Source organism: Gopherus flavomarginatus, chromosome 4 (assembly GCF_025201925.1).
Source record: "Gopherus flavomarginatus isolate rGopFla2 chromosome 4, rGopFla2.mat.asm, whole genome shotgun sequence".
Lineage (NCBI taxonomy): Eukaryota > Metazoa > Chordata > Testudines > Testudinidae > Gopherus > Gopherus flavomarginatus.
In genome coordinates, this window is record NC_066620.1 from 29,923,184 (window position 1) to 29,950,664 (window position 27,481).

A 27,481-nucleotide genomic window follows, 5' to 3' on the forward strand; every position below is an offset into this window, starting at 1 on the left:
CTATATAATCTGGGATTGAAGGCCTTTTAAGCATGGAAAAATTTGTTGTTGATGCAAAAGTACAAGAGTCCAGTATATGCCATAGAAAATCAGATTGTATCAATTTAGTTTGGCATCTCTTAACACTATAAAAAGGTTCATTTAAAGAAATTACTTAATTCCATCTTCTCCTATTAATACCAAAAAAATGGTCAAAATGGAAAATTAGTTTTGTCAAACGAGGACCAAAAAATGCTGCCATGGCTAAAAGACGGAGTAAAAAAGTGGTTAGAGGCAAAAAGGCATCCTTTAAAAACTGGACATTCTATTCTATTGAGGAGAATAGAAAGACACGAACTCTGGTATATCAAGCATAAAAGTTTAATTAGGCAGGCCAAAAAAGAATTTGAAGAGGAACTAGCAAAAGACTTCAACTTTTTTTTTTTTTTTTTTTTTTGTAAGTACATCAGAATCAGGAAGCTTGCCGAACAGTTCAGCCACTGGCTGATCAAGGTATGAAAGAAGCACTCACGGAAGACGAGGCCATTGTAGAGAAGTTAATTCACTGCAGAGGATAAAGGGGAGATCCCCCACACCCAAGGCTTCTTTTAGGTGACAAATCTGAGGAACGGTCCCTGATTGTCACTAGAGGTGGTTTGGAACATGTCTGATAAAGTAAAGAGTAGTAAGTCATCAGGATCATATGGTATTCACCCAAGAGTTCTAAAGGGACTCAAATATGAAATTGCAGACGTAATAACTGTGGTATGTAACCTACCACTTAAATCCAACTCTGTACCAGATGACTGGATGATAGCTAGTATAACACCCATTTTAAAAAATGTCTCCAGAGGTGATTCTGGCAATTACAAGCCTGTAAGCCTAACTTCAGTACCAAGCAAATTGGCTGAAAGTATAGTAAAGAACAGAATTATCAGAGACCCATATAAACCCTGATATGTGGGGAAAGAGTCAACACTGCTTTTGTAAAGGGAAATCATGCCTCGCCTGTCTATTAATATTCTTTGAGGGTGTCAACAAGCATATGGACAAACGTGATCCAGTCGATAGAGGGTGTTTTGATTTTCAGAAAGCCTTTGAGAAAGTCCCATATCAGAGGCTCTTAAGCAAAGTAAGCAGCCATGGGATAAGAGGGAATGTTCTCTTGTGGTTCAGTAACTGGTTTGAAGACAGGAAACAAAGGTAGGAATAAATGGTCAGTTTTCAGAATGGAGAGAGGTAAAAAGCGGCTGTCCCCCAAAGATCTGTCCTGGGACCAGTGCTGCTCACCATATTCATAAATGATCTGGAAATGGGAGTAAACAGGAAAGTGACGAAATTTGCATACTATACAAAATTACTTAGGATAGTTAAGTCCAAAGCTGACTGCTCAGAGTTACAAAGGGCTCTCACAAAACTGAGTGAACAAAATGGCAGATGAAATTCAGTGTTGATAAATGCAAAGCAATGCACGTTGGAAAATATAATCCCAACTATACATACAAAATAATGGGGAGACTAAATTAGCTGTTATCACTCAATAAAAATCTTAGTCATCATGGATAGTTCTCTGAGCACATCTACTCAGTGTGCAGAACCATTAGGAAAACGATAAATAATAAAACAGACAAATATAATGCTGCTGTGTACATCCATGATCCACCTGCACCTTGAATAGTGCATGTGGTGCTGGTTGCCCCATCTCAAAAAAGATGTATTAGAATTGGAAAAAATAGAGGGGCAACAAAAATGATAAATGGTATGGAACAGCTTCCATATGAGGAAAAATTAAAAAGACTGGCATTGTTCAGCTTGGCAATGAAATGACAAAGGGGTGATAAGACAGAGGTCTATAAAATCATGAATGGTGTGGATGAAGAAAGTGACTAGGGAGGTGTGTGTGTGGTTTTTTTTTGTTTGTTTGTTTGTTTGTTTGTTTTTTGACCCCTTCACATAACACAAGAAGCAAGAGTCACCTAGTGAAATTAACAGGCAGCAGGTTTAAAACAAAAGAAGTACTTCACACAACGCATAATCAATCTGTTGAACTCCCTGCCAGGGGGTGTTGTGAAGGTCAAAAGCATAAGTTAGTTAAGCAAATTCATGCTGGATTGGTCTATCAATGGCTATTAGCCAAGACTGTCAGGAATGCCACCTTATGCTGTAGCTGATCAAGCAATTTGCCTTTTGCTTTCCAACAGGTTAGTGAAAGTGCTTCGGGCAACAGTGAAGATTATGATAGCGAGGAGGAGGAGAAAAAAAAAAAGCTGCTGGCAAGCAGGTGGAGAAGTAGTGGGAAAGCCAAAAAACGAAGAGTGGTGGACTCTGACGGTGACAATGACGGTTCAGATGAAGAGTTTAAGCCAGATGCCAAAGATGAAGCAAGCAGTGATGAAGCAAGCAGTGGAATGGGCGAAGGTGAATCTGCCAGTTCCGAGACGGACACAAAGATGGATGTAGATAGTCCTGTGAAAGTCTCTTCTAAACGAAAGAGAGAAACTGACCACAAACCTGCTAAAAGGAATAGCTTGGAAAATGACCTTTCTGAAACACCCAAAAGAGCAGTACCTGTTTCATTAGAAACCAAATCAAGGCTGACCTCTTTTGCAGCGCCTGAAAACTTTGAGTCTCAGCCAAATGTTAGCAGTTCTTCTGTATGGGAACATGATAAACTTGAATGGCTTCAGGAAGGGAAAAAGAGAGATGGATGTAGAAGACGACAAAGTGATCCTCATTATGACCCATGTACCCTCCATGTGCCAGAGGACTACCTTAACAAGTGTACCCCAGGAATGCGGAAGTGGTGGCAGCTAAAGTCTCAGAATTTTGATGCTGTAATCTTCTACAAAGTTGGGAAGTTCTATGAGTTGTATCATATGGATGCAGTCACTGGTGTAAATGAGCTGGGACTGATATTTATGAAAGGTATTTGGGCTCATTCAGGTTTTCCAGAAATTGCATTTGGCAGATTCTCTGATGTTCTGGTACAGAAGGGTTATAAAGTAGTTCGGGTTGAGCAGACAGAGACTCCTGAGATGATGGAGGCACGCTGCAGATCCCTGTCCCACCCAACAAAGTTTGATAGGGTTGTACGCAGAGAAATATGCAGGATAATTACCAAAGGGACACAGACCTACAGTGTTCTGGATGGAGACCCTTCTGAAAACCTTAATAAATACCTTCTCAGTATAAAAGAAAAAGTTGAAGACTCTTCTGGGCACCACCGTGCATATGGTGTCTGTTTTGTTGACACATCAGTAGGAAAATTTTATGTGGGCCAGTTCCCAGATGACCGCCACTGCTCAAGGTTTAGAACTTTGGTGGCACACTACACTCCTGTGCAGATCCTTTTTGAGAAGGGAAATCTGTCTGCAGACACACACAAGATATTAAAAGGCTCACTCTCTTCTTCCATGCAAGAAGGCTTGATCTCTGGCTCCCAGTTCTGGAATGCATCTAAAACACTGAAAACTCTAATTGAAGAAGGATACTTTGAGGATAAGAAAAGTGTTGATAATAGGTTTATTCTGCCTCCTGTGATCAAATCCATGACCTCAGAAAGTGACTCTCTGGGTCTTACTCCTGGTGAAAACTGTGAGTTAGCTTTGTCAGCTCTTGGTGGATGTATCTTCTACCTCAAGAAATGCCTTATTGACCAGGAGCTCTTATCTCTGGCAAACTTTGAAGAGTATGTTCCTGTGGATGTTGATGTTGCAAAAGCTAAGGGATCAAGCAGTTTCTTCACTAAAACTAATCAGCGAATGGTGCTGGATGGGGTGACGCTAGCGAACTTGGAAATCCTGCAGAATGGAACTACTGGCACCACAGAAGGCACGTTACTGGAAAGGATTGACGTTTGTTGTACCCCTTTTGGAAAGCGACTTCTGAAACAGTGGGTATGTGCGCCCCTCTGTAATCCCCATTCTATCAATGATCGTTTAGACGCAATCGAAGATCTTCTGGCAATTCCTGATAAAATGTTTGAAGTTAGTGAACTTCTGAAGAAACTTCCAGACCTTGAAAGGCTCCTAAGCAAAATTCACAGTATTGGATTGCCACTTAAAAGTGAGACTTATCCAGACAACAGGGCTATCTTTTATGAAGAAACCAGATACAGCAAAAAAAAAATCGCTGACTTCTTGTCTGCACTGGAAGGATTTAAAGTAATGCTTGAGACCATAGGGATTATGGAAGAAATTGCTGCTGATTTCAAATCTAAAATACTTAAGCAGTTAGTCACCCTGAAGTCTAAAAATCCAGAGGGCTGTTTCCCAGACTTGAGTACAGAACTTAAAAGATGGGATACTGCTTTTGACCATAATGAGGCTCGAAAGACTGGAGTGATTACTCCAAAGGCTGGGTTTGACCCCGATTATGATAAAGCACTAAAGGATATTATAGACATTGAAGAGAATCTTCGGGAGTATTTGGATAAACAACGCAAACGGCTTGGATTCAAAGCCATGCTGTATTGGGGAGCAGGCAAAAATCGCTACCAAATGGAAATCCCAGAAAATGCAATATCTCACAATTTGCCTGAGGAATATGAATTGAAGTCCACCAGAAAGGGTTATAAACGTTACTGGACCAAGGAGATAGAGAAGATGCTGGCAGAGATGGTCAGTGCCGAAGAACGGAGAGATGTAGCGCTGAAAGACTGTATGAGGAGACTGTTCCACAATTTTGATAAAAATAGCAAAGACTGGCAAACAGCAGTGGAGTGCTTTGCTGTATTAGGTAAGCTGTGTATCTTTTTTTTTTTAATTGCTTATCACACTAATAAAAACATCCTGTTATCTGATAGTACTGAAAACCCAGAAATCTGGTGTGGATAAGCTAAAACTGCTGAGGGGCAGCTGCTGACTTGCTCTTAAAAATTCTGAATGCAGTGTTAGACCAGTGCATTTCACCTCGGCATGAAAATGAGAAGTAGCCACCTGACCTTTTTCTCAGTTGCAACTAAACAGCAGCAATGAATCACCAGGCCCTGCTGTCTTACAAGTTCCTTCTTCCCATATTGCACTTGGAGGTGTGCATTGCCAGTTAAGTCCAAGTTCAATATAAATGGTCAGTCAGAAAAGTTAGGAATCTTAAGTGCAGATCACCTGCTTGTATGTTTTAATCACTCCTTGAGAACAAACATTACTATGCAAAAAATTCCTAATGAAAGTACATAAAATCTGAAGCCATTAAAAAGTGTATCGTGAAAGTAAAACTCGAGCCAGGAAAGGCCTAACAATCTTCCTCCTCCTTCCCCTTTCACCGTTTTATGGTAGGAAGCCTTTTACTCCTGAATGACTTAACCATCTACCTTCCTTACTTCCTTTTCTCTCTTGAAGAGGAGGGTTGGGGGTTGGAAGATAGGCCATTAATCCTCAAACCTGCTGTTAACTCTTCTCCCAGAAATTATCTGCTGTGTTCACCTTCCACATCTGCAGAACTAGAAGTATTGCTGTGCCTGTTGGAAGTGCTCTGTTAGCATGGAACACTGTGGGATATCTTTGCTCTGGAGAGAAATAAAGCATAGTGGGACTGCTGTGGGAAAGGGAGGGCAGGCAGGCCAGTATTATTATCTGGGACTGGGTGGTTTGGAAGAAGGGTCCAACCAGCCACAGCCTGAACATGAAACAATTGGTCTCTTCCCAGAAGATGCTGAGGCGGATAAAGCTGCAAGGCAGTTGGGTCTAAATATTTAAAATGTGGGTACCTAGTCACCAAAACCCATTTTTAGAACACCTAAAATATGTGGCTTGATGCATACTGATACTAGGGACCAATAATTGTTCTTGGGATGTGGTCCCGGCTCAGCTGCCCCGTGCGAAAAAGTAGGATTCTCTCCTATGGGGCAATGGAAAGCTTAGGATAGGTTTTACGCTTAAGAAGTACACAGTTGTTGTGACCATGCATTGAAGCTAGAGCTGAGGCAACTCCAGCTGTGAGATGCATTAGACTGAAATAACATTGATTTGATTATGTCCATCTCTGATAGGACAACAGACTTAATATTTTAAAACTTTATTCTAATAAATTTCAAGCAATAACAATCTTCTGGCGAGTCCCTTTTTGCCATGAAGTAATTCATTATTGTAGAAGCCATTTTTCTTAGTTTTCTATCAGAACCCAGGGGAAAGCTATGTAAGATGCACTAAATACAAATATATATTGCTTATGTACTTGAGTTTTTGCCTTCTAACCGAAGCAAAAGGCAGATGTTGAAGGCTTCTATTTAAAGTGATGTCCAGTGGAGGAAATTACTTATGACCAAATAAAATCCAATAAAATCAATTGGGTGAGAAATATAAAATCTCTACATATAGTCTCCACTTCTGAAAGCATGAGTGCTACTAATGTAATAAAGGTTCAGCAAGGTAATATCCTCAGGAGAAGGAAGGATCATCTTGTTCTTCAAGTGATTGTTCATATCTATTCCAATTAGGTGTGTGCGCACCATGTGCACAGTCGTCAAAGTTTTTCCCCTAGCAGCATTCCTTGGGTCAGCTGTAGAGCCCCGGGCAGTGGTGCCACCATGGCGGTGAATATATAATCCTCCTGACCCAGCACTTCCTCAGTTCCTTACCACCAGTGACAGTTGTTGTAAGAGCAAGCCCCCACAATTCCAAGTGCTCCTGTAGTTCTTCTAGCATAGTGTCAGAGTTGTAATAGTTTTATAGTGTGTTAGTAGGGTAGGAGTGGGGGTACTCCTTTTTCTGTTTCACGGGGATTCGGGGCATGTCCTGCCTCAGTCCCAAGGATTCAAACCCTGCAGATCCTGCCATGAGCCCATGCCAATGGGCAACCCCAAAGACTCTTGTCTTAAGACACCAAACGGACCGCTGCATGATCTACAAGGGGTTTTGTCCCAGGATGAAGAAGGCGCAGAACTTTCGCCTAAAACAGCTCCTGATGGAGGTGGCTCTTCATCCCCAGCCAGCCTCGGGCAGGCGGGATCCAGTGCTGAGCTTCTCTGTGTGCAGAGTGCTCTGGCCTCTGTACATGAAGCGGTACCATGGAAGGACTCTGGGCATAGAGACCCTCTGCACCGGTGCTCCCCAAAACTGCAGCCGTCAGAGGTGACGTGGCACTGCTCTCACTCCCCGATGTTACAGAAACGGCACTGAAAGTTGGATGGGGGTGCTTGCCTGTGCCGAGGATGGCCACCTTGGAAAGAGCCATTGGTGTGTGTCCCAGAGAGGAGTACCCAGTGCTGGTGACCCAGGAGATGGCACCATTGACTTTGGCCTCACAAGGGGGCTGTCAAGTCCAAGAGAGTCCATGAGCACCGGCCAGGAGTGTAAGGTGGAGGACATAGAGTTGCCATCCATTATCCCGGACACCACTGAGACTGCGAGGGACTTAATCACCACAGTCCCCAGCTGGTTCAGATAAGCTTCCGGTACTGCAGTGCTCAGCACTGTCTAGAGGCAAGCCCATGATGCTGATGCGGAGATTGCCTCGATTGGCTTCTGACTACGTCTGCAGCACCGTTCCCTGGCACCAACCAGACGGCATCATGGTGCTGCTCCTGGCACAATTCGACGTCGCGGCACTGCTCCCCAGCCCTCCCAGCATTGCCCAGGTCCTCATCATCTGATTTGGAGGTGGGAGTCCCATTACTCTAGGCACAGCTGACATAAACTGCACCATTGACGGCAGCATGTGGGTGCAGGGCTGTGGCACACACAGTGGCAAAGGCCTGTGCAATGGCCATTATGGACACTGGGCCCAGGACACCCATTCCAAGGGCTCCCACTCGGTGGTGTCGGAGCCATGGGTACCCGAAGCATCGGCAAGTCATTCTACCCCTAGGGGTTCCAAAGTGATGCCAGTACAGACCTCACAACCGCCCCCGAATCCTGCTCCCACCACCGATGCTGACTCTGGGGCAGTCAGGATGAAACATCCTGCATAGCCTCATGTTCCCAGGGACCTGGAGGGCCAAGAGGATCTGGTATCCTCACTAGCATCATCTTCCCTGGATGAGGCGGTTGTGGGGACCTCCAACTTGGGGCCACTCAATAGACAGCTGATCACACCAGGACCTTCCGCACAAGGTATCGCGCAACATGGCGTTGTAAGCTGAGGGGGTGGTTGACCCAGAGGACCCCATGGTGGACATCCTAGCCCCGAAAAGACCATCAAGAGTGGCATTACTCCCCATTAAGACCATGCAGGCTAACATGAAGACCCTGTGGCAGACCCCTGCCTCTATTCCTCTGCCCTCAAAGGGAGTTGAAGGAAGTATTTTGTCCTTTCAGAGGGATATAAGTACTTATACATGCACTCCCAGCCCTGCTCGGTGGTGGTGGTGGCAGTGAATGAGCATGAGAGGCAGGGGCACCTGCGCCCTACTCCAAGTCCAAGGACTCCAGATGGTTAGACCTTTTCACCTGAAAGATATACTCGACCGGGGAGCTCCAACTCAGGATTGCTCAGGATTGCCTGTTAGTTGGCAGATATAAGTTAAAGTTTAACATGGAGTTCTAGGAGTTAAAGGAACTAGTGCCCATGGAGTCCAGGGAGGGGTTTGGGGCAATTTTTGATGAGAGCAGGGCAGTGGCATGGACCTCCTTACAGGCCTCACTGGACACTGCAGATTTGGCTGTGTGGAGGTTGTCCTCCCTTTCAGTCTGTCCTTGACCCCTGGAGTGTTCAAGTGCCTATCGTTTGTGGCAGCCTTCCTGCGTTGGAGCCAGGTGCAGATATACCCTTACTTTGACGACTAGCTGCTCAGGGGCAGTCCAGGGACCAAGTGGAAGCTCGGGTCCGCTTCGTGAGAGACACCTTCGACAGGTTGGGTCTCCTCAACAAGAAGAAGTGGACTCTGTTACCAACTCAAAGGATAGAGTTCATAGGTGCCGTGTTGGACTCTGGCCAGACCAGGGCGTTCCTGGTGGAGGCTTGTTTCCAAGCCATGACGGACATCATACAAGGCCTCGGATGGTACCCTACTACCACAACAAGGGGTTGTCTGAGGCTACTTGGCCACATGGTGGCATGCACATACACCAGGCCAGGCTGCAGCTCAGATCTTTTGAAGCTTGGCTAGCATCTACCTACTGTCAGCCTGGTGTGACAGCCTGGACTCAGTGGTCACCCTTCCGGTGCAAGCCCTAGAGTCCCTTGGCTGATGGCTCAACCCGCAGGAGGTGTGTGAGGGAATTCCCTTCCCACAGCCCTCTGTCTCTAGTATTGGATGCGTCAGCGCTGGGCTGTGGCACATACCTGGGGGCCTTCAAACACAGGCCCTCTGGTCTCAAGACAAGCTCTCACTCCATATCAACATCGAGGAGTTGAGGGCGGTCTGATGAACATGCCAAACCTTCCAAGCTCTTCTGCAAGGGCAGTGCATGAGAGTCATGACGGACAACACAACTGCAATGTTTTACATAAATAAGCAGGGTGGAGCCAGTTCCAATCTCCTATGGCTGGAAGTCTCAAGCTGTGGGAGTTCTGCATAGCACACTCCATTCACCTGGAAGCATCCTACCTCCCAGGTTCCAAGAACGAGCTGGCAGACTACCTCAGCAGATCCTTCCACAACCACGAGTGGTCCATCTGTCTGGATATGATAGAGTTTTTTCCAGAGGTGAGAAGTTTCCCAGATTGACCTCTTTGCCATGCAAGGCAACTGGAAATGTCTGCGATTTTGCTCCTTCTGGAGTCAGTCTAAGCTCTCTTGCGGATGCTTTTCTCCTCCCCTGGATGGAACATCTGCTGTACATGTTCCCACTCCTCCACAAGGTCCTGCTCAAGAGCTGCAGAGATAAGGCGGTCAGACTGGTGGCGCCAGCGTGGCCTCACGAACACTGGTACCACACTACTGGAGCTGTTGGTGGACACCCTTATTGCATTGCCCCTGATCCTAGAGCTGATTACCCAGGACCATGGTTGCCTTCACCAGCCCAACCTCCATGGCTTGGAAGCTTCATGGCTAAACCCCATGGAACTCATGTGCTCCAAGCAGGTTAGGAGGGTCTAGCTTGATAGCAGGAAACCCTCCCCCAGGGCTGTCTACGTGGCCAAGTGGAAAAGATTCACAATCTGGTGCACTCAGAGCTGCACACCCACACTGCAGGCGCCCATATTGCTTATCATGGATTACCTACTGCACTTAGAATCATAGAATATCAGGGTTAGAGGGGACCTCAGGAGATCATCTAGTCCAATCCCCCGATTTTTGCCTCAAATCCCTAAATGGCCCCCTCAAGGATTTAACTCACAACCCTGGGTTTAGCAGGCCAATGCTCAAGCCATTGAGCTATCCCTCTCCTATCTGTCTTTGGGTGCCACTGCACATTTCTCCCAAATGACTGGGCACGCACACCTGATTGGAATCGATATGAGCAACACATCTCAAAGAACAACAGTAACTTTTTTGTGTGTGTGTGTGTGAGAACAATGAGAAATCCAGGAATGGGGGATAATTACAATTAATTGGAATCTTTCTAACTTTTATAGATGTCTTGATGTGCCTCGCTAACTATAGTCAAGGTGGTGATGGACCATTCTGCCGACCTGTAATTCTACTGCCAGAACAGAATACTCCACCCTTCTTGGAGCTTAAAGGTTCACGCCATCCATGCATTACAAAAACTTTTTTTGGGGATGATTTTATTCCTAATGATATTGTGATAGGTTCCAAGAATGAAGATGAAGACAGCAATAGTGAAGCCTATTGTGTTTTAGTAACTGGCCCAAACATGGGTGGCAAATCTACATTAATGAGACAGGTGACTATGAAATATGGTTACTTAAAACATGTTTTGTTCCAGGGCACTAAAGAACATTACATCAAGGAGTTATTAAATGCACTATTGAAATCTCAAGGTTGGAGTGTAGTCACAGCTTGACAGCCCACAGTAACACGTCAGCAGTTTGGGCTGTAAAGTGAAAAATACTCTGTGGTATGTAAATACTTGCTGTATTTTCATAAGAAGGATGTTACCTACCAATAAGAATTTAGTCAGAGAAACAAGACACTCTTGTTCTCAGGAAGTGGCAGAGGTTCTTTAATAAATGCAGGTGGGCTCAGGACTTTATTTCATTGGATAGAGGTACTTTTCATAACACACTACCTCTGTTGGCATAATGGGATATTGATTCAATATGAACTTTGGAGTTGTGTGGAAGGGAGTACTGAATTGCCAACACCAATTCCTGCAGTCTTTAGTTTTTTCAAAGATATCTGTCCAATTACTAGCTAGGTTCAGTCCTACTTAACTTGTAGTCCTAGCTGGTATGGGCCCAAGAGTGGGGGACGATGTACTTTGATTCCTTTGTTCTTGCTGTGGAACTAAATCACAAAGTGAAGCATGTGGAAGGAGAAAAGTTGGACAGTAGTATGCTTTTTCTTTTTGTTCCGCAGGCTGGCCTTTTGGCAATAATGGCTCAGTTGGGATGCTATGTACCTGCTGAAGCTTGCAGGCTTACTCCTATTGACAGAGTATTTACAAGACTAGGTGCCTCAGACAAAATTATGTCAGGTGAGTTCCTAAAATTGTACAAATGTAGAACTGAGTAGGTGGGTAAAAGTACTTGAGTAGATTCAAATAATTCACTGGGTGATTTTCTAGACATTTGAGTACAATTCTGATCCCTTGCCAGTGGACCAAGTCTGAGGCTGAAGCTGTGTATGTCATCCTGTATTAAAGGGGGTAACCAGTTGCAGTTCTTCACTTACCTGTCTCGTGGGGGAAAGTGAACCCTGAGGTGTGGCTTTCAGGGCAGAAACAGGACCTCAGTTGTGTCTGGGTATTCCGCATGCTTGTCTATTATGTCTGATGGGAGACCAGGATAACTCGATTACCCTTGAAACTGGATTCCCCATTGGGAGACAAATTTTGAGGTAGCTTTCTGGAAGTTAAACAGCTGATGGCAGGTCTCCTTAGAATACCCTTTTCCAAGTACTTTGGAACAGAGAAAGTCAGGTACTACTTAGACTTTTGTGGTGTAAGGCTCTGTTATAAGAACATCATCTGTCTCACAAATATCCAAAACAGTGTGGCTGATGTCAAAATGCATCAAGAACTCTGAGTCCACATCACTCAGAGAATGTAGAAAAGTAGAGCTCATAAATTTCTTGGAATATTTTATCTTAGCCATCTATTTAGGGAAAAAGAAGGAAGCCAGCATGGAAGAGGTTGACTGCATGGTAGCTGACTGTAGGGCAGAAGTGTAAGTGTCAGGGAGGTGGAGACATGAGGACTTACGGATTCATAAGCATATACAGTAATTCCTCACTTAATGACCTAGTTATGTTCTTGAAAAATGCAACTTTAAGCAAAACTATTAAGCAAATTCAATTTCCCCATAAGAATTAATGTCAATAGGGGGGCTTAGGTTCCATGGAATTTTTTTTACCAGACAAAAGACATACACAATATAAGGTTTTTTTTAAATAATTTTAAACACTTTTTAATACTGGACTCACCAATAATGATTGTGAAGCTTGGTTGAGGCAGGATGCTCTGCTCCACCTGCTAGGGGTTGGGGGCTTGCTATATTTTACACTCGCTCACTCTCTTGGGCTGGATTTTTAGCTCTAGAATGTTCCGTATTTATTTCTGTTAATTAAAAGGTTCTTGCAAAAATGTCTTCCATCTGTATAAAGATGTGGTCTAGAGAAATCATGGCATTTAATACTGGTCCCTCAATCTGCCACACATCTTAGAATACCACATACACAGATGGAATTAATGCATGCGGTAGTCATCTGAGAAGCAATATTGAATACTGCATGAGAGCTTGTTTTGGAAATATGACTGTCAACATCAGCATCATTTAAACATTTCAGTGGCAGGAGAGAGAACAGCTTTATGGCAGTCAGTGGAAGGAAAATTGATAGGACTGAAGAGTTACTTGAAAGAAGCAGCAAGTGTTCAAAATTCCTCAGGATTCCTCAGGATAATTCTGCTCTGTCTCCAAAAACTTCCTCCTTCTCAAAGTTTTACTGAAACCTGAGAAAAGTTACTGGTTAAGTTAAATACATTTTGGGATTTCTCTCTAGCTGGGGAAAGTTAAGTTCATATCTGGTTTAATTTGATCATTTAAAAATAACTGCTGCGAAGTCTGCTGTCTTGCATGTATGGAACTTTGTGTTTTGTCAGTTCAGAATTCTACTCAGGTGTGAGTCCCATTGAGAAAAGGGCCTTGTATTTTGTGATATGTAAAGATCTGAAATATGTTACTTCTGCTTGTATTGTGTTTGTAGAAACAGCAGAAATTTCAAGCCTAGTTTTCTCTTACTTGAGAATCTTTGGGACGTTTGAATTTTATCGTCTTAAATTGAAATCTGTAACAAAGGCTTTATTTTCCAAAAATGTTAGTAAATGGACTTAAATAGGTGTTTGTAACAACATTTAACAGTCTAATAGCCCCTTCCCCATCATTTTCTCAACTTATTGGTTCGTGTCACTATTTCACTAGTTATTCTTCTACCAGAGAGAGAACGTTGGTTTTTTCCTGCTTGCTTTTTTACATTAGGACTAGTGTACAAACGGGGTTGAAAACTAGTAATACTAAAAAACACTCAGTTATGCTTGTTCCCCTACCTGCTAGTTTGAATGTCTTTTTTTAAGCTCCGCTTTTTCCTAGGGAGATGTTCTTGCTAAAGCTCTGGTCACAGACTAAACTGAAACTTCCAGCAAGCTAATAAATGTTCTATTGTTGAACTGTATGCTGTACATGCCTGCCTTTGCAAAACTTCTATACGCTTTGAATGAAGCTTTGTTTTTGTCCTTTTTAGGAGAGAGTACCTTTTTTGTTGAGCTGAGTGAGACTTCCAGCATACTCCAGCATGCAACAGAGCATTCCCTTGTGCTTGTGGATGAACTAGGTATTCAGGCTCTTTTAATAAGCATGGGGAATAAACAGGGAAAACTGGAAGTATTAGCAAATAAGTTAAATTAGTTGACATCAGACTTTGTGGATAAATCTCATGACTGGAATATTGGTATAGAGGGACATAAGCTTGTTCAGGAATCCAGATGGGAAAAAATAGGTGGTGTTGCATCAAGAATACATATCACTTGTTTTGAGAACCAGAAGGGGGTGAGAATAGACCAGTTAAGTCTGACGGGGGGTTAAAAAAAATGGGTGACGACATGGTAGGGGTCTACTCTAGACCACCAAATCAAGACTAGGAGGAAGAGGCATTTCTAGAACAAATATCCAAAACACAAGACTTGGTATTTATGGGGGACTTTAACTACCTCTGTTGCAAAATTAATATAGCAGCACACACATTTCAAGAACTTATTGGAAATTATTGAGGACATTTTGTTCCAGAAAGTGGAGGAAATAATGGAGGGGATAGCCATTTTAGACTTGATTCTGACCAGCAAGGGAAGAATTGGTTGAATAAATGTGATGGTAATAAATACATCAGGAATTAGAGAAAGATGAAGGAAAACTTAGGTCCTCTCCTTAGGGGGGAAGAGCTAATAACTTGACATAAAGATTGATTTTGTTTAATAAGTCTATTTTGTTTGCCTTCATGAAAAAGGTTAATGGTGACCACATACTCAACACAATTAGTATTAACAGTGGGGAAGAAACATAAGCCAAAATATATAAAGAACAGGTTAGTGTATTTAGATAAATTAGATGTATTCAATTCAGGAGAGCCTGGTGATATTCATTATAGGTGGTACTTTGAGGAACTAGCTGAAGCAATCTTGGAACCCTTAGCACTTTTCTTTAAGAATGCCTGGAGGACAAGTGAGGTCCCAGAGACTGGAAAAGGGCAAAGATCTTTATAAAAGGGAACAAAGAGAACCTGGGAAATTATAGAGCAGTCAGACTGACTTTGATATCTAAAAAGCTACTGGAACTAATTATAAAATAATTTGTAAGCACCTAGAGGATAATAGGTTATAAGGAATAGCCAGCATGGATTTGTCAAGAACAAAGCTTGCCAAACCAGTCTAATTTCCTTTGACAGCATTACAGGTGGGGAAGCTGTAGACATGATATATCTTGATTGTAGTAAGAACTCTAGGGAAATGTGACTAGATTGAATTATCATAGAGGGTACACTTTTTTGGTTGAAAGGCTGTACTCAGTGTTGTTAATGGTTTGCTGTCAAACTGGGAGGATGTATCTAGTGAAGACCCACAGGGGTCAGTCCTGGGTTGAGTATTTAATTCAGTATTTTCATTAATGACTTTTGAGAGAAGAGTATGCTTATGAAATGTGCAGATGATGCCAACTTGGGAAGGGTTGCTAGCACTTTGGAGGACAGAGTTAATTGACTGTGACAATTTAGAGATTTGATATGAAATCAGCAAGGTAAAATTCCTTAAAGACACATGCAAAGCACTACAGTTAGGAAGGAAAACTCAAATGTCCAATTACAAAATGGGAAATAACTGGCTATGTGACAGTACAGCTGAAAAGGATTTTGGGGTTATAATGGATCACAAACTGAATGAATCAACAGTGGGGAGAAAAGAAGGCTAATATTCTGGAGTTCATTAATAGGAGTGTTTATATTGAAGATGTGAGGTAATTCTCCCTCTGTACTCCATACTAGTCAGGCTTCAGCTGGAGTCCAGAAGAGAGAAACAAATGATGAAAAGTTTAGAAAACTTGGCGTATGAGAGGAGGTTAAGAAACTCAGCTTGCTTAGTCTTGAGAAAAGATGACTGAGGGACCTGATAAGTCTTCAGCTATGTTAAGAGGACAGTGATCAATTGTTCTACATGTCCACTGAAGGTAGGACAAGTAGCAGTGGGCTTATTCTGCAACGAGAGAGATTTAGAAGGATTTTTCTGAATATTTAACTTAAGGATAAGGATAGATAAATTCTAGAATAAGCTTCCAAGACTTTGTGCTATAAATTCCACCATAGTTGTTTTGCACTAACTTCCCTGAGTAGACAAGCTGTTAGTAAAATTTAGGGGACTCTTTCAATAACATCTACAGTAACTTGAATCTGGTTTAAATTATCTCTTTAAATGCAGGGTTGAACTCCTGTTTTGCTAACACAAGTTAGTTCCACTTTGGATGTGTGAAAGATTATCTTCTTCTCTTGCAGGTAGAGGCACAGCTACTTTTGATGGTACAGCTATAGCAAGTGCAGTTGTTAAAGAACTTGCAGAAAATATAAAGTGTCGCACACTTTTTTCCACACACTATTATTCATTAGTAGAAGACTATTCACACAGTGCTGCTGTGCGACTGGGCCATATGGTATGTACAAACTGTTGAACTTCAAGTAAAGGTATTTGCATCACTTTGGGAAGTGGAGTTTTTATTGGTAGGTTGTGTTCCACAGGGTGCATAGAGCCTCCGTTTTCTACCTGTAATCAAAAAGGGTGTCCTGAAAGAAAGAAATGTTCTATGTACACTAATCTAAAAGTATTGAATAAACTGCTTTTATGATTTCTTTTAGGCATGTATGGTTGAAAATGAAAGTGAAGATCCAAGCCAGGAAACTATTACATTCCTCTATAAATTCATTAGAGGAGCTTGTCCTAAAAGCTATGGTTTCAATGCAGCAAGGCTTGCTAATATTCCAGAGGAAGTTATTCAGAAAGGTCACAGAAAAGCACGGGACTTTGAGAAAGTTACAGTTTCACTGAGACTCTTCAGGTAAGTTATTTCCTGAATTTATTTAAAAAAAAAAAACACCCCAAAACTCAGGTGCTGTGCCATGTAGAGAGGGTTGTTTAAGTGGCTATGCTAGAGCACAACAGAAAGGGGAGGAGGGGAAAATAACTTTTCCTCTTGGCTCCTAGGGGGAGCTAGACATTTTCTCACGGTTCACTTATCTTGTAATGCCTTGGCAATTCTTAGGTGCTACATGACTTCAGAGAAACAGTAATATGTTTAAAATCATAAGACTATCCTTTATAAATTCATATGAAACCCATCAAGGGTCTGAATAAAACAGTCTAATAAAATATATCCTTAGACATTAAAAAACCATTCTTCAAATATAGACTAAGTTAAGTGGTAAAAATGAAGGCAAAGGAGGGTTAGCCCCTTATTTTGACTAACTGCCTGCCAGAAAAAACTCCTGATCCATCCTTAAAGGTGGAGACTGATTTACCTAGAAAATATATTACTTAGTGAAGAACTTACTAGACCTCTTTTACTAAACATAAATGTTACTTAGCAATGTGGACTTTTTTTCCCCCCCCTTTAGGCACCTTTGCCTGGTGGCAGAGAATGCAGCAGGAGATAAAGCTGTTCCTAAACTGATGACTGTAATCAATAATCTGTAAGATACAGTAACAAGTGTTAAGAGTGGTGGTTTTCTCACAAAGATGGTATGCAGACAACATTATGATCTAATAAACTTTATTTTTTAAAAATGACCATTTTTTCCATTTTCTTTCCTAGGAAATTAAACCCTTTTAATTCTTACCTACCCTCTACATAATGGTTATTGAATACTCCACAATATATTAAGTCTAGATGTTATGGTACATGCATACACTTTCAGGCTGTTGATTACCCACTGTCACCAATACACATAAATGGAAAGAGCTATGAAACTGTATTGAGCTGTATATATACTTGTCTCAGCTTCATTATAGCAGGAAATTGTTGATATAGGTAATGTCCAGACTGTTCAAAAAAAAACTATGAACAGAGTAAAATACAAGCTTGTTTTGAGGAGACTTTCTAATGTGTACTTTAAAACATAGTAAAACTTAGTTACATGGGTACTTTGTTTTATAGTGCATTATTTATGCTAGGAAGTCTCATTAAAACACTTGCTTTGTTAGGGTGATTTGACGACAGACTATTGCTGGGGCAGGGAAGGAGATTAACTTTTTCAAAGGATACCAGAAAAATTGCTGGATATAATTTAAGATTAGTGTTTTCTCTTTCACAGAAAGAACGTACATACTGGGACATGAGTACAGTTACAGCAAGTCTAGGTGTGCTAACAAAACAGGACACATTCAAGTACAATAAGAATTTTTTGCTTGAAATTAAAAACAAACTACATGAGTAAAGCATTTAAAATCATATTTTTCAATCTGAGTAAATGTTAAAAAAAATCAAAAGAAATGCAGAAGTGCTAGCTCACATTTTACCATGTTACAAAAGCAATTGGTACCCATGTCCATAACAGCAGCAACAAGGAATGCTGCTTGTCTACAGAATAGTACTACTGCAAATTGGACTGCATTTCAATGCTACTTGTAAAAACACCAGCTTTTCAGAAGTTGGTATCTGTACAAAATTGCAGCTTATTTTCTTCACTTCTGTCCCTTCAAGAGTCTTTGTTTACACAGTAATGCTAAAACGCCCAGTTCTGTTATCCTGAGTCAACATATTGCCACTTTCTTTTTGGTAGGTTGAGCTCCATAGTGTCAACACCTTACACATCCATTTTTAATACAGTCTCTTTCTGCAGAAATGGGCAAGTATAATTTCCTCCAAAAAAAAAAGTTTAACAGTTATGATATTAGAATGGCAGGACTTTTTTTTTTCCTGAAAGGAATTTAGTTGTGCTGCAATGTATTAGATTCTATAGGTGGAGCAGAGTCATATAGTGTATCTGTATCATGTGTAGGCTCCCCAGCTAGCGTACAGGGATTAGACAGTGTTCCAGCACCACAGTCACAGAAAAACCTAGAAGAAAAAAATTATCTTCAGTAGGAGAATTAAACTTGCTTTAAGTTTGAATGGTAAAACTACTCAGCCAAAGTATTCATTCTTGTTAACATACCTATCGTGTCTAATAAATTCTACATCATGTCCTTGATGGCACTTCTTAATGCAGTTCACACATATGGCGTTACGATCTGTGGTGTTACAAGTGTGACATCTAAAGTAAAATGTAGCACATTAGGCATGATTTGGAAATGGACAGGTGGTTACAGGCACATCTGTAATTGGCAATGTTACGCACATAAAAATACCAACCTCCTTGTAGAAGTAATGTTCATAATCAAAAACCAATCATTTTTATATTACATCTGAGTACTTAACTTGCAGACTCTAGAAAATAGATCTAAGTTGGTTCATCATTTACACTAGACAGATTTCTATTTAATCACTTATATGCTAGAGGGATGCTTACCTTTCATGACCTACAACTGTTTATAAATTTGTTACCTGTAGAAGTCATGCATTGGGTAGCTGGTGTAACTTGATATCTTATACAGACATTGGCCTCTACTGACAGCCTTTTCTATGGCATCTTGATTGTTCATTATTTTGTTATCTGTAATAAAAGGGTAAACTATCAGATAATTAAAACATTCCTTTTAGGTCTCACCACTCCCCTCCCACCCATGGAATACTCCTGGGGGAATTCTTCTGCACCCAATATTTTCAAATTCTGCACATTTTGTTTGGTGTGATTATATTGTGTTGTTTTGACAGTTTCAATTAATTAAATTTCAGAATACCTGTCAGCAAGTATGTCTAACAGTACAGACAAAAATGATTAAGGAAATGTTTTTTGACAAATAGATTCCTTACTAGACATATTAATACAGAACTGAGTAATAATTCATTTAAATTACAATACAGAACTGTATTTCCTGCATCCCTCAAAAGCAGTGCAAAGGTTTGGGGGAGTTGGGGTAACAGAGGAGCTGAGGGAGAGGCAAGTAATGCTGGGAAGGAGCCAGGGGGAGAACTTGTTGGGTATGAGGGGGGGAAAAGTACAGAACAAGGTTTTTTCGGGGGGCAGAGAGGGACTGTTAGGGAGCTTCCCCCATGCAGACCCTGGCTGACCCCAGCCTCTCCCCTTCAGACAGGTACATCTGCCCCTGACTCCAGGTGTCCCTGCACCCCCATGTATTCTTTTAGCCCTCCTGTCCCTATGTGTATCTGTGGCCCTGCACCTCCATTCCCATTCAGCCCCTACCCTAGTCTGTCCCCCACTAGCCCTTATGAGCCCCCGTCTAGGGCCCACCCCCAGCAGCCCAACGCTGTCTGTCTCCCCGTCTCCTGACCTGGCCTGACAGTCACTGTGAAGAAGGCAGGCTCTTCCTCTTTCCTAGCTGGCCAGAAGCTGCTGCTCTGTTCTAGTGCCATAGCACCCTCTGATGAGCAAAAGGCAGAACTGCAGCAATTTACTGGCAGAAGCTTTTTTCTGCGCAAAAAAATTAAAAATATGCGCAGCTCATTAGTTATGTGCAGAATTCCCCTAGGAGTAATGGAACTACAGGAACAGGTTGAGTTCTCTGTCAGAATTTTAGGCTATAGTTCTAGAGTTTAAGTACTACTGATAGGTAAACAACTGAGCCATCCCTTCTAGATTTCAGGTCAGGGTTGCTGTCAGATTAGTAGGCCAATTGATAGGGCTGCTTCTGCATCCCTCAGGAACGCACAGCAGAACTGAAATCCTCATTGAAAGTGAGACAGAGAAAAACACCAAGCAGCTCTGTTCTTATTTCTTTCAGTGGGTGTACCCATAGCCCTTATTGACCAAGGTTTCACACCTATATTCTAGGAAGCACGACAGTATTATTTCCCCTAATTTTTCAAATAAGGTAACGTTGTAAAAGGTTACTTCCAGCAGAACTGGGAATAGAACACAGGTCTCATCCACTCAGTCTATCTATACCCATTGTTCTTAGCAGTAGGCTATACTTGCCTCCTAGAACCAAGCACAGATCCTAAGAAACTTGGTACCCAAGTCTGTTGTCTCACAACTAGCTTTATAATAAACTTGCAAAATGGTGCCTCACTAGTGTTTGGTTCATAGCAACTTACTTTAACAGACTTGTAAAGTAAGTTTCTGAACCGTACTGGCTACTTCTTTTCACTCATGTAGCAAAGAGTTCTGATTACAGGAATTTTGTATGGTCTTTCAAATTCCCAACCAGAAAGAATTAACCACTATCAAAACAGTCTGAAGGAGGATTAACTGAAGAGTGGCCAAACCTGTGGCTCTGGAGCCACATGTGGCTCTTCAGAAGTTAATATGCGGCTCCTTGTATAGGCACTGACTCCGGGGCGGAAGCTACTGGCACTGACTTTCCAATGTGCCTGGGTGGGGGTGAGGGTGCTCACTGCTTAACCCGTGGCCCTACCCTTCCCCCCTTGAGCCTGCTGTGTCCTCACTTCTCCCCCTCCCCTCAGAGCCTCCTGCATGCCACAAAACAGCTGACCGGAAGTGCAGGCAGGGAAGGAGAGGTGCTGATCAGCAGGGCTGCCACTGGGTGGGAGGTGCTGGGAGCTAGGGGAGTGGATAGGGGGCTGCTGACATATTACTGTGGCTCTTTGGCAATATACATTGGTATATTTGGGCTCCTTCTCAGGCTCAGGTTGGCCAACCCTGGATTAACTGATGAAGTGGTCAGTGGAAAAGGCTATATTCTGCCAGGGAAAATTTAGATACAAACAATAGTTTTCACTTTATTCCCTTGGAATCTGCAGTGCTTTAAAGGTGTTCCAGCTATTGGTTTAACTCTGAACAAACCTCAACCTTTTTTTTAGGTTCAGGGCAATTTAAAGTGTAATACTGCCAAAAGTGAGACACTGGGATATGACAAATTCTACAATACTGAAGTCTCCAGCACGCCACTCATCTTGAAGAAATGTCATACATAAACAAATATGCAATGTAAAATCTACACACCTTTCATTGTTACATTGACACCAGATGCTAGAAATAAGCCTCCAAAACGGTTGTTGAAAATCTGATTGCCTTCTAATGTTGCAGTTGCATGATTTGTTATTTCAATACCTGTATTTGGTGGAGGTGAGGCAGAGAATCAAAGCCTTAGTGTGCATTTTATACCTTTTTCAGCAGCGAGATTTACAGTTAAAGCACTTAGTATTTCCTACTATCTGTCAGACAGTCATTGGCAAAATGACTAATATCTAGAAATTGTGCTGTGACTGACTGAGCTAACGTCCAAACATTTCCACTGCATCTCTTCATAGAGGTAAAGCCAATTTCATGTTTTCCAATTAGCAACTAATAATCAAACCACTAGTTTCTCAGATAACAGAGCAGTACAACTGGCCAAGATTTTCAAAAATGATCTGATGTTTTCAGGTGCCCATCCTGACCTGGTTTTCAGGAACTGTACACTATCTGAAAAGATACGCTCTTTTAAAGGTGTCAAGTTGGGCACCCAAAAAGTCTGTCGATTAAACCCATGATTTTCAGAAATCAAACTCTTTCAGGTCACTTGGCCAGAAATTTTGGCAGCTCCCCAGCGTTACACAGAAGCAAGACCTTTTAAAGGTCTTCACAGAAGCTTGCTTTTTCTGAAAGACAAATGGAGAAAACTCAAGCATGCAATTTCAATTGATTAGGATTAAAGAACTATTATAGCACAATTTCTAACAAGCAGCAGTGTATGAAAGTCACCATTATTACAGTAAGACTTAGAATTCCTATTCAACTGATTCCATAAAAAAAATACAGATTTCAATACTTTTGATGCTTTCCACGCAAAGTGATTCCAGCATCTCAGAAGTATGTTGCTAAAATTTTCCTTGCTCTAAAACAGGATTAGTGATAGAAAATTCAAGTCAACTCTCACCAAGTCAGTAACATTTACATCCTGATTGATTTTCAAAAGAAAATTGTGAACAGTTACTAGCAAATCTGCTATATGATGAGATAGAAACTGCATTATTTCCTGACAAGTTCAGAGAATGTTGCAAAACTGGCATTTTGGCAATTCTAAAATCCCAAATAATTTCTAGAATATAACTGTAGAATATCTCAGACTGTTCATATGAATAATAATCCTAGCTGTAGAAAAGGGACTCTTGCCTGTCATAATACTGAACTGAAATCTGTAAGCTCTAAGCCAGGGGTCTCAAACTTAAATGACAACGAGGGCCACATGAGGACTAGTACATTGGCCCGAGGGCCACATTTACTGACACCCCCCCCCGCCACTGCCCTTGGCCCTGTCCCCACTCCACCCCTTCAATGAGGCCCCGCCCCGCCCCCATTCCAACCCCTTCGAAATCCCCACCCCAACTCAACTCCCTCCCTGTCCCCAGGGGGCGCAGGAGGGGTGTGGGATGTGACAGGGGCTCAGGGCAGCGAGTGGGGGTGTGTGGTGCAACAGGGGTTTCAGGGTAAGAGGTGTGGGGTGCAGCAGGGGGTTCGGCTGCAGGAGTGGTTCGGGGGGTGGGCTCCGGCTCGATGCACACCAGGGGCAGGGAAGGCTCCCTGCCTGCCTGCCTGCCCTGCCCTCGTGCTGCTCCGCGAAATGGCTGGAACCTGGGGAAGGAGGGGCGCAGGGGTGTGTGTGGCTGGTGCTTCAGGCACCGCCCCCAGCAGCTCCCATTGGCTGCGAGGCAGACAGGGAGCCTGCCTGGCCCCCGGTGCGGGTCGAGCCAGAGCCACTGTAAGTAAACGCTGGGGGAGGGTGGGGGGCCCGCGAGGAGCTCGTGGGCCGCATATTTGAGACCCCTGCTCTAACTCTTCAAAATATGATTTAAAGAATACAAACCTGCAGCAAAGCCATCAAATATTCGATTTTTCCTTAACACAGGGTGACTGTTGGTGCTGATGAGAACACCAGCTTGAGCATTTCTAAAAATATCATTCTCTTCAAGGAGACCTACAACAGAACCAACAACAAGCACCAGATTTAAGGCTAAGCATAACTGTGTTTCTCTTTATAAGAAATCTGTATATTTTATTCATAATATCAATGGTTTCAATGTCAGTGATGGGTATTCCCAGGCTGAAAGGATTACCAGGATGTTGGAGATAATATACATCATCCTTTGAAAGTTATTCTCAATTTATATGCATCTAAGGATATTTAATAAAACAAGGATTTTCAGTACAGATGGGGAAAACATGGGACCTATGACCCACAATAAGCTCGTAAATAATACACCTAGACTAGTGGTTCTCAACCACGTGTACACGTACCCCTGGGGATACACAGAGGTCTTCCAGGAGGTACATCAACTCATCTAGATTTTTGTGTAGCTTTACAACAAGCTACATAAAAAGCAGTAGCCAAGTCAGTACAAAACAAAATTTCATATGACTTGTTCATACGGCTCTATATACTAATACTCTGAAATGTAAGTACAATATTTATATTCCAATTTATTTATTTAATAATTATATGGTAAAAATAAGAAAGCAAGCAGTTTTTCAGTAATAGTGTGCTATGCCACTTGTATTTTTTATGTCTGAGTTTGTAAGCAAGTAGCTTTTTAAATGAAGTGAAACTTTGGGGTACGCAAGACAAAGACTCCTGAAAGGGGTACAGTAGTCTGGAAAGGTTGAGAGCCACTGGCCTAAAGGCTACTTTATATTTAAGAAAACCAAATCCGTCAGACTTTGTGCTCTGCTCTTTCTTCTCCAGCAGCATTTGGTAGTCTCAAAGGAGAGCATAATTTTTTGACTGGTACTTTGCCACTGCAGTGCAGCTCAATTTAAAACTACATAACCTAAAATTAAAGTTTATAATCCACAATGAAAGACTACCCACCTAATTTCTTAATAAGATATTTTCCTTTTAATGGATAGGATGGGAAAAAGTCTGGCTCTTTCCAGATCTTTGGTATTGACAAAAACCATACATTTAAAAACAAAAACAAAGCCCCCACAAAGCCAAGATCTGGGATCTTCAATTTGATGGTTACATCGGACCTTTTGTCCTTCAGTTAAATGGCAAAAAAGTTACAAATGTAGATCGCAGGTAATAAGGAAGAAGTCTAGCCTTATAGAAGCAGTCTGGAATAGGCTTCCTGGATGAGGTGAATTACTCCTTTGCCTATTACAGTTTAGTATTACAGATGTAACTGATGACACTAAAAAGCATTAGTACGTTTTAAATAAATATTTTACTACTTCATAAAGAAAAATAATCAAATTTCTAAAGAGCAATTTAAAAGAACAATATCAGTCTGAAATTAGGTTATAATCCAATATATGTAGTGTATTCTAATGAGGAAAGAATGCTACCTCTGCCACCATTAAATATACAGATGCCCCCATCTCTTCCATCATGGATTTTATTTCTTCTTAGCGTAGGATTACTGTCTGTCTTAATCCATACTCCAGCCATTGCATTATCAAAAATTTCATTGTCTTCTATAAATCCAAGCCCTATAAAAAAAATATTCAACATAACTGTCTTTCTAATAACCATGTTGCAAAGCATCTTAATGTCTGAAAAAATGAAATAGACCTACCAGAATTATAAACAAGAATACCACCATTCTGACCTCCCCAGATTTTGTTGCGCCTAATTTTGGGGTTGCTTCCAGTTCTACAGATAACCACAAGCAAATGAATTATTAAAAAAGGTTTCCTAAAACTGAACATTTAAAATACATCTAAAGATAGGGGGAAAATAGTACATCAATCACATCAGCATTCTGTACGTTTACACATCAGACTCCATGTACAAATATAAAAGACATTGCTTGCAAGCCTTTAGAAATCATTGATTGCTTACTTGGAAACAAAAGATTTAAGACTTCACACCATTATGAACAGAGAAAGAAACTGGAGATAAAAGTTAGTATCTAGGTTCTCCTGACAAGAATTCCTCCCCTTGAACTGAAACTAAGAACACTAGATTTAAAAGGACACCCCAGGGTAAATTTTAGGAACCGAATGATGAGGAGGAGTAAAGAGAAAAATAAGGCTAATACAATAAAATCTCTTTTTAGATGTAAAATGAAAACACGTATTACCTTATTTGAACCCCTGAGTACATGTGATTATAGATGTCATTGTCCTCCAACACTCCATGTCCGTTGTCATAAAAATAAACACCAACCTGACATTAAAAATAAAATAAATTAAATTAGAAGAAAGAAAGAAGTGTGAAAACAGTATTTCTATCATGCAAAACAAAACCCACCTGTTTCCCACTATGTATTCTATTTCTCCTCAGTACTGGAGTACTTCCTGTTGTCACCCAGACTCCAGCCAAAGTATTACTGTAAACTTCATTTTCTTCAATAACTCCTTGTCCTTTTTCATGCTAAATACAAGCAAGATAAGTCAAAGGTTAAGTCAAGTTGTCTCTTGCAAATATTGGCTTTATGGCTTTTTTCTTTTTGTAGGGAAGAAAAAAAATTGCTTTGTCCAGTTGTGATGGCCGTTCTTATGGTAGAAGTCTCCTGAGTTCTCAAGTTACTACCATTTTTAAAATTGTTTTGTACTATTTGTGAGACTTTATATTTCTGAACATTTTAAGTGTAAAAACAGATTAAGAATTTCTCGTTTTACATCTGATTTACTACTGGAGATTTCAAGGGTTTGTACTGAAGTTTAGAAATCTCTGCTGGGCTTTGCTAGTGGAGCTCTGCACTCAACTGTGTGCGCTAGGTAACCAGGTTCTAATCTTAAATCCAGCATTATCTATTAAAAATAAAATAAGTTACATAAATTGTCATGTTTCTTACTTAAAGCATATAACAATCTTTACTGGTGCATTTGTGTTTAAAATTAAAGCAACATTAGACTCTGAGGGTCAGATAGTAAGGCAAATAATTATACAATTCTAATCTGAGAGCTTCAGTTCATGTTAAATAACCCTTGGTTTCACATGCTAAAGACTCAGATTCTAGTCTTGACTTCTAACTGCTCTGCGTACTTTTAGTGACACCTGCCAACTTGTCGGTGGGGATATCTGAATTTTGTCAGTCTAGTGATAACCGTGAAATGCTCCACGTTTCTAGATTTTAAGTGTACATGATGTCAAATTATTACCAAAAACTGATGTAAGGTGAAAACTTTTTTTTTTTTTTAATTTGATATTTTGCTACCTACACTGTAGGGCAATGTCTTGAATTTAAAAGAAATATTCTAGCTGTATTTGTCAAAATTAAAACAAGATTATTTGTAATTAGGTGAATCTATCTGTAGAACGTAAGAAACTACTTCAGAGTTTAACAAAACAGAAAAGGAAACTTTAAATGTTTACTTAAATTTTAAAGTGTGTATACAAGGCATTACACTTCCGTAACACTCACAGAAAATACTACCTAGCAGAATCTGCACGCCTAGACTCTCTATATGTAGTTAGTACTCACCACATAAATTCCACCATGTTGGCCATCATGAATCTTGTTGTGTCGAACAATGGGACAACTATTTGTTCGAATCTGAATTCCTGCTAATGCATTACCTGTTGAAAGGGGTCATACTTTAGGAAAATTTGGCACACAAAATATAAAAAGTCCAAGATACAATAGGGTAAATGTATAAATTTACCATAAATGTCATTTCCTTCAATAAGGCCTCTCCCATCACCAAAGATGTAAACTCCACCTTGATTCCCATTAAAAATTGCATTGCCCCTAAGGAACAAAACCACACATTACAAAACTATGAAAGTAAGTTACACTGTACCATATAATCTAAACATATACAGAAAATGTACAAATATATGTAAAACTCATCAGGTTTTGAAATCTAGAATAGTGTCAGGATTGCAGAATTTTACGAAACTACATACTTCTAAAAATGTATCGTATGCATGCAAGTTAAAAATATAATTCCATTGCACCCTGACACATCCATGTCATTTTTATATATGTAGGAATGTTAATGTTATTAAAAAACTGAAGTAAT

General features: G+C 41.1%; 2 protein-coding genes across 11 annotated transcripts in view; one reads left to right on the forward strand and one right to left on the reverse strand.

Moving 5' to 3' along the window:
• Nucleotides 1-17,300, forward strand: part of MSH6 (mutS homolog 6) — a 29,256-nt gene extending 11,956 nt beyond the window's left edge. The window contains exons 4-10 of one of the 2 annotated variants that reach the window (XM_050951751.1): nucleotides 2,181-4,716; nucleotides 10,438-10,709; nucleotides 11,345-11,462; nucleotides 13,724-13,813; nucleotides 16,016-16,170; nucleotides 16,373-16,572; nucleotides 17,129-17,300. In XM_050951751.1, coding sequence (XP_050807708.1) covers nucleotides 2,181-4,716; nucleotides 10,438-10,709; nucleotides 11,345-11,462; nucleotides 13,724-13,813; nucleotides 16,016-16,170; nucleotides 16,373-16,572; nucleotides 17,129-17,207 — 3,450 coding nt within the window. In that variant the 3' untranslated portion in view covers nucleotides 17,208-17,300. Of the gene's footprint in view, nucleotides 1-2,180; nucleotides 4,717-10,437; nucleotides 10,710-11,344; nucleotides 11,467-13,723; nucleotides 13,814-16,015; nucleotides 16,171-16,372; nucleotides 16,573-17,128 lie in introns of those variants that run through there. The other variant, XR_007774148.1, reaches the window with a different exon arrangement.
• The window catches only part of FBXO11 (F-box protein 11), a 192,200-nt gene continuing 181,985 nt past the window's right edge, over nucleotides 17,267-27,481 (reverse strand). For 8 of the 9 annotated variants that reach the window (XM_050951809.1, XM_050951808.1, XM_050951804.1 and 5 more), the window contains 11 exons: nucleotides 27,122-27,207; nucleotides 26,941-27,035; nucleotides 25,764-25,886; nucleotides 25,594-25,679; nucleotides 25,087-25,163; nucleotides 24,857-25,000; nucleotides 23,379-23,489; nucleotides 21,536-21,643; nucleotides 19,057-19,165; nucleotides 18,668-18,766; nucleotides 17,267-18,570 (listed from right to left, as the gene is read on the reverse strand). In XM_050951809.1, coding sequence (XP_050807766.1) covers nucleotides 18,441-18,570; nucleotides 18,668-18,766; nucleotides 19,057-19,165; nucleotides 21,536-21,643; nucleotides 23,379-23,489; nucleotides 24,857-25,000; nucleotides 25,087-25,163; nucleotides 25,594-25,679; nucleotides 25,764-25,886; nucleotides 26,941-27,035; nucleotides 27,122-27,207 — 1,168 coding nt within the window. In that variant the 3' untranslated portion in view covers nucleotides 17,267-18,440. Of the gene's footprint in view, nucleotides 18,589-18,667; nucleotides 18,767-19,056; nucleotides 19,166-21,535; nucleotides 21,644-23,378; nucleotides 23,490-24,856; nucleotides 25,001-25,086; nucleotides 25,164-25,593; nucleotides 25,680-25,763; nucleotides 25,887-26,940; nucleotides 27,036-27,121; nucleotides 27,208-27,481 lie in introns of all 9 variants that reach the window. The other variant, XM_050951810.1, reaches the window with a different exon arrangement.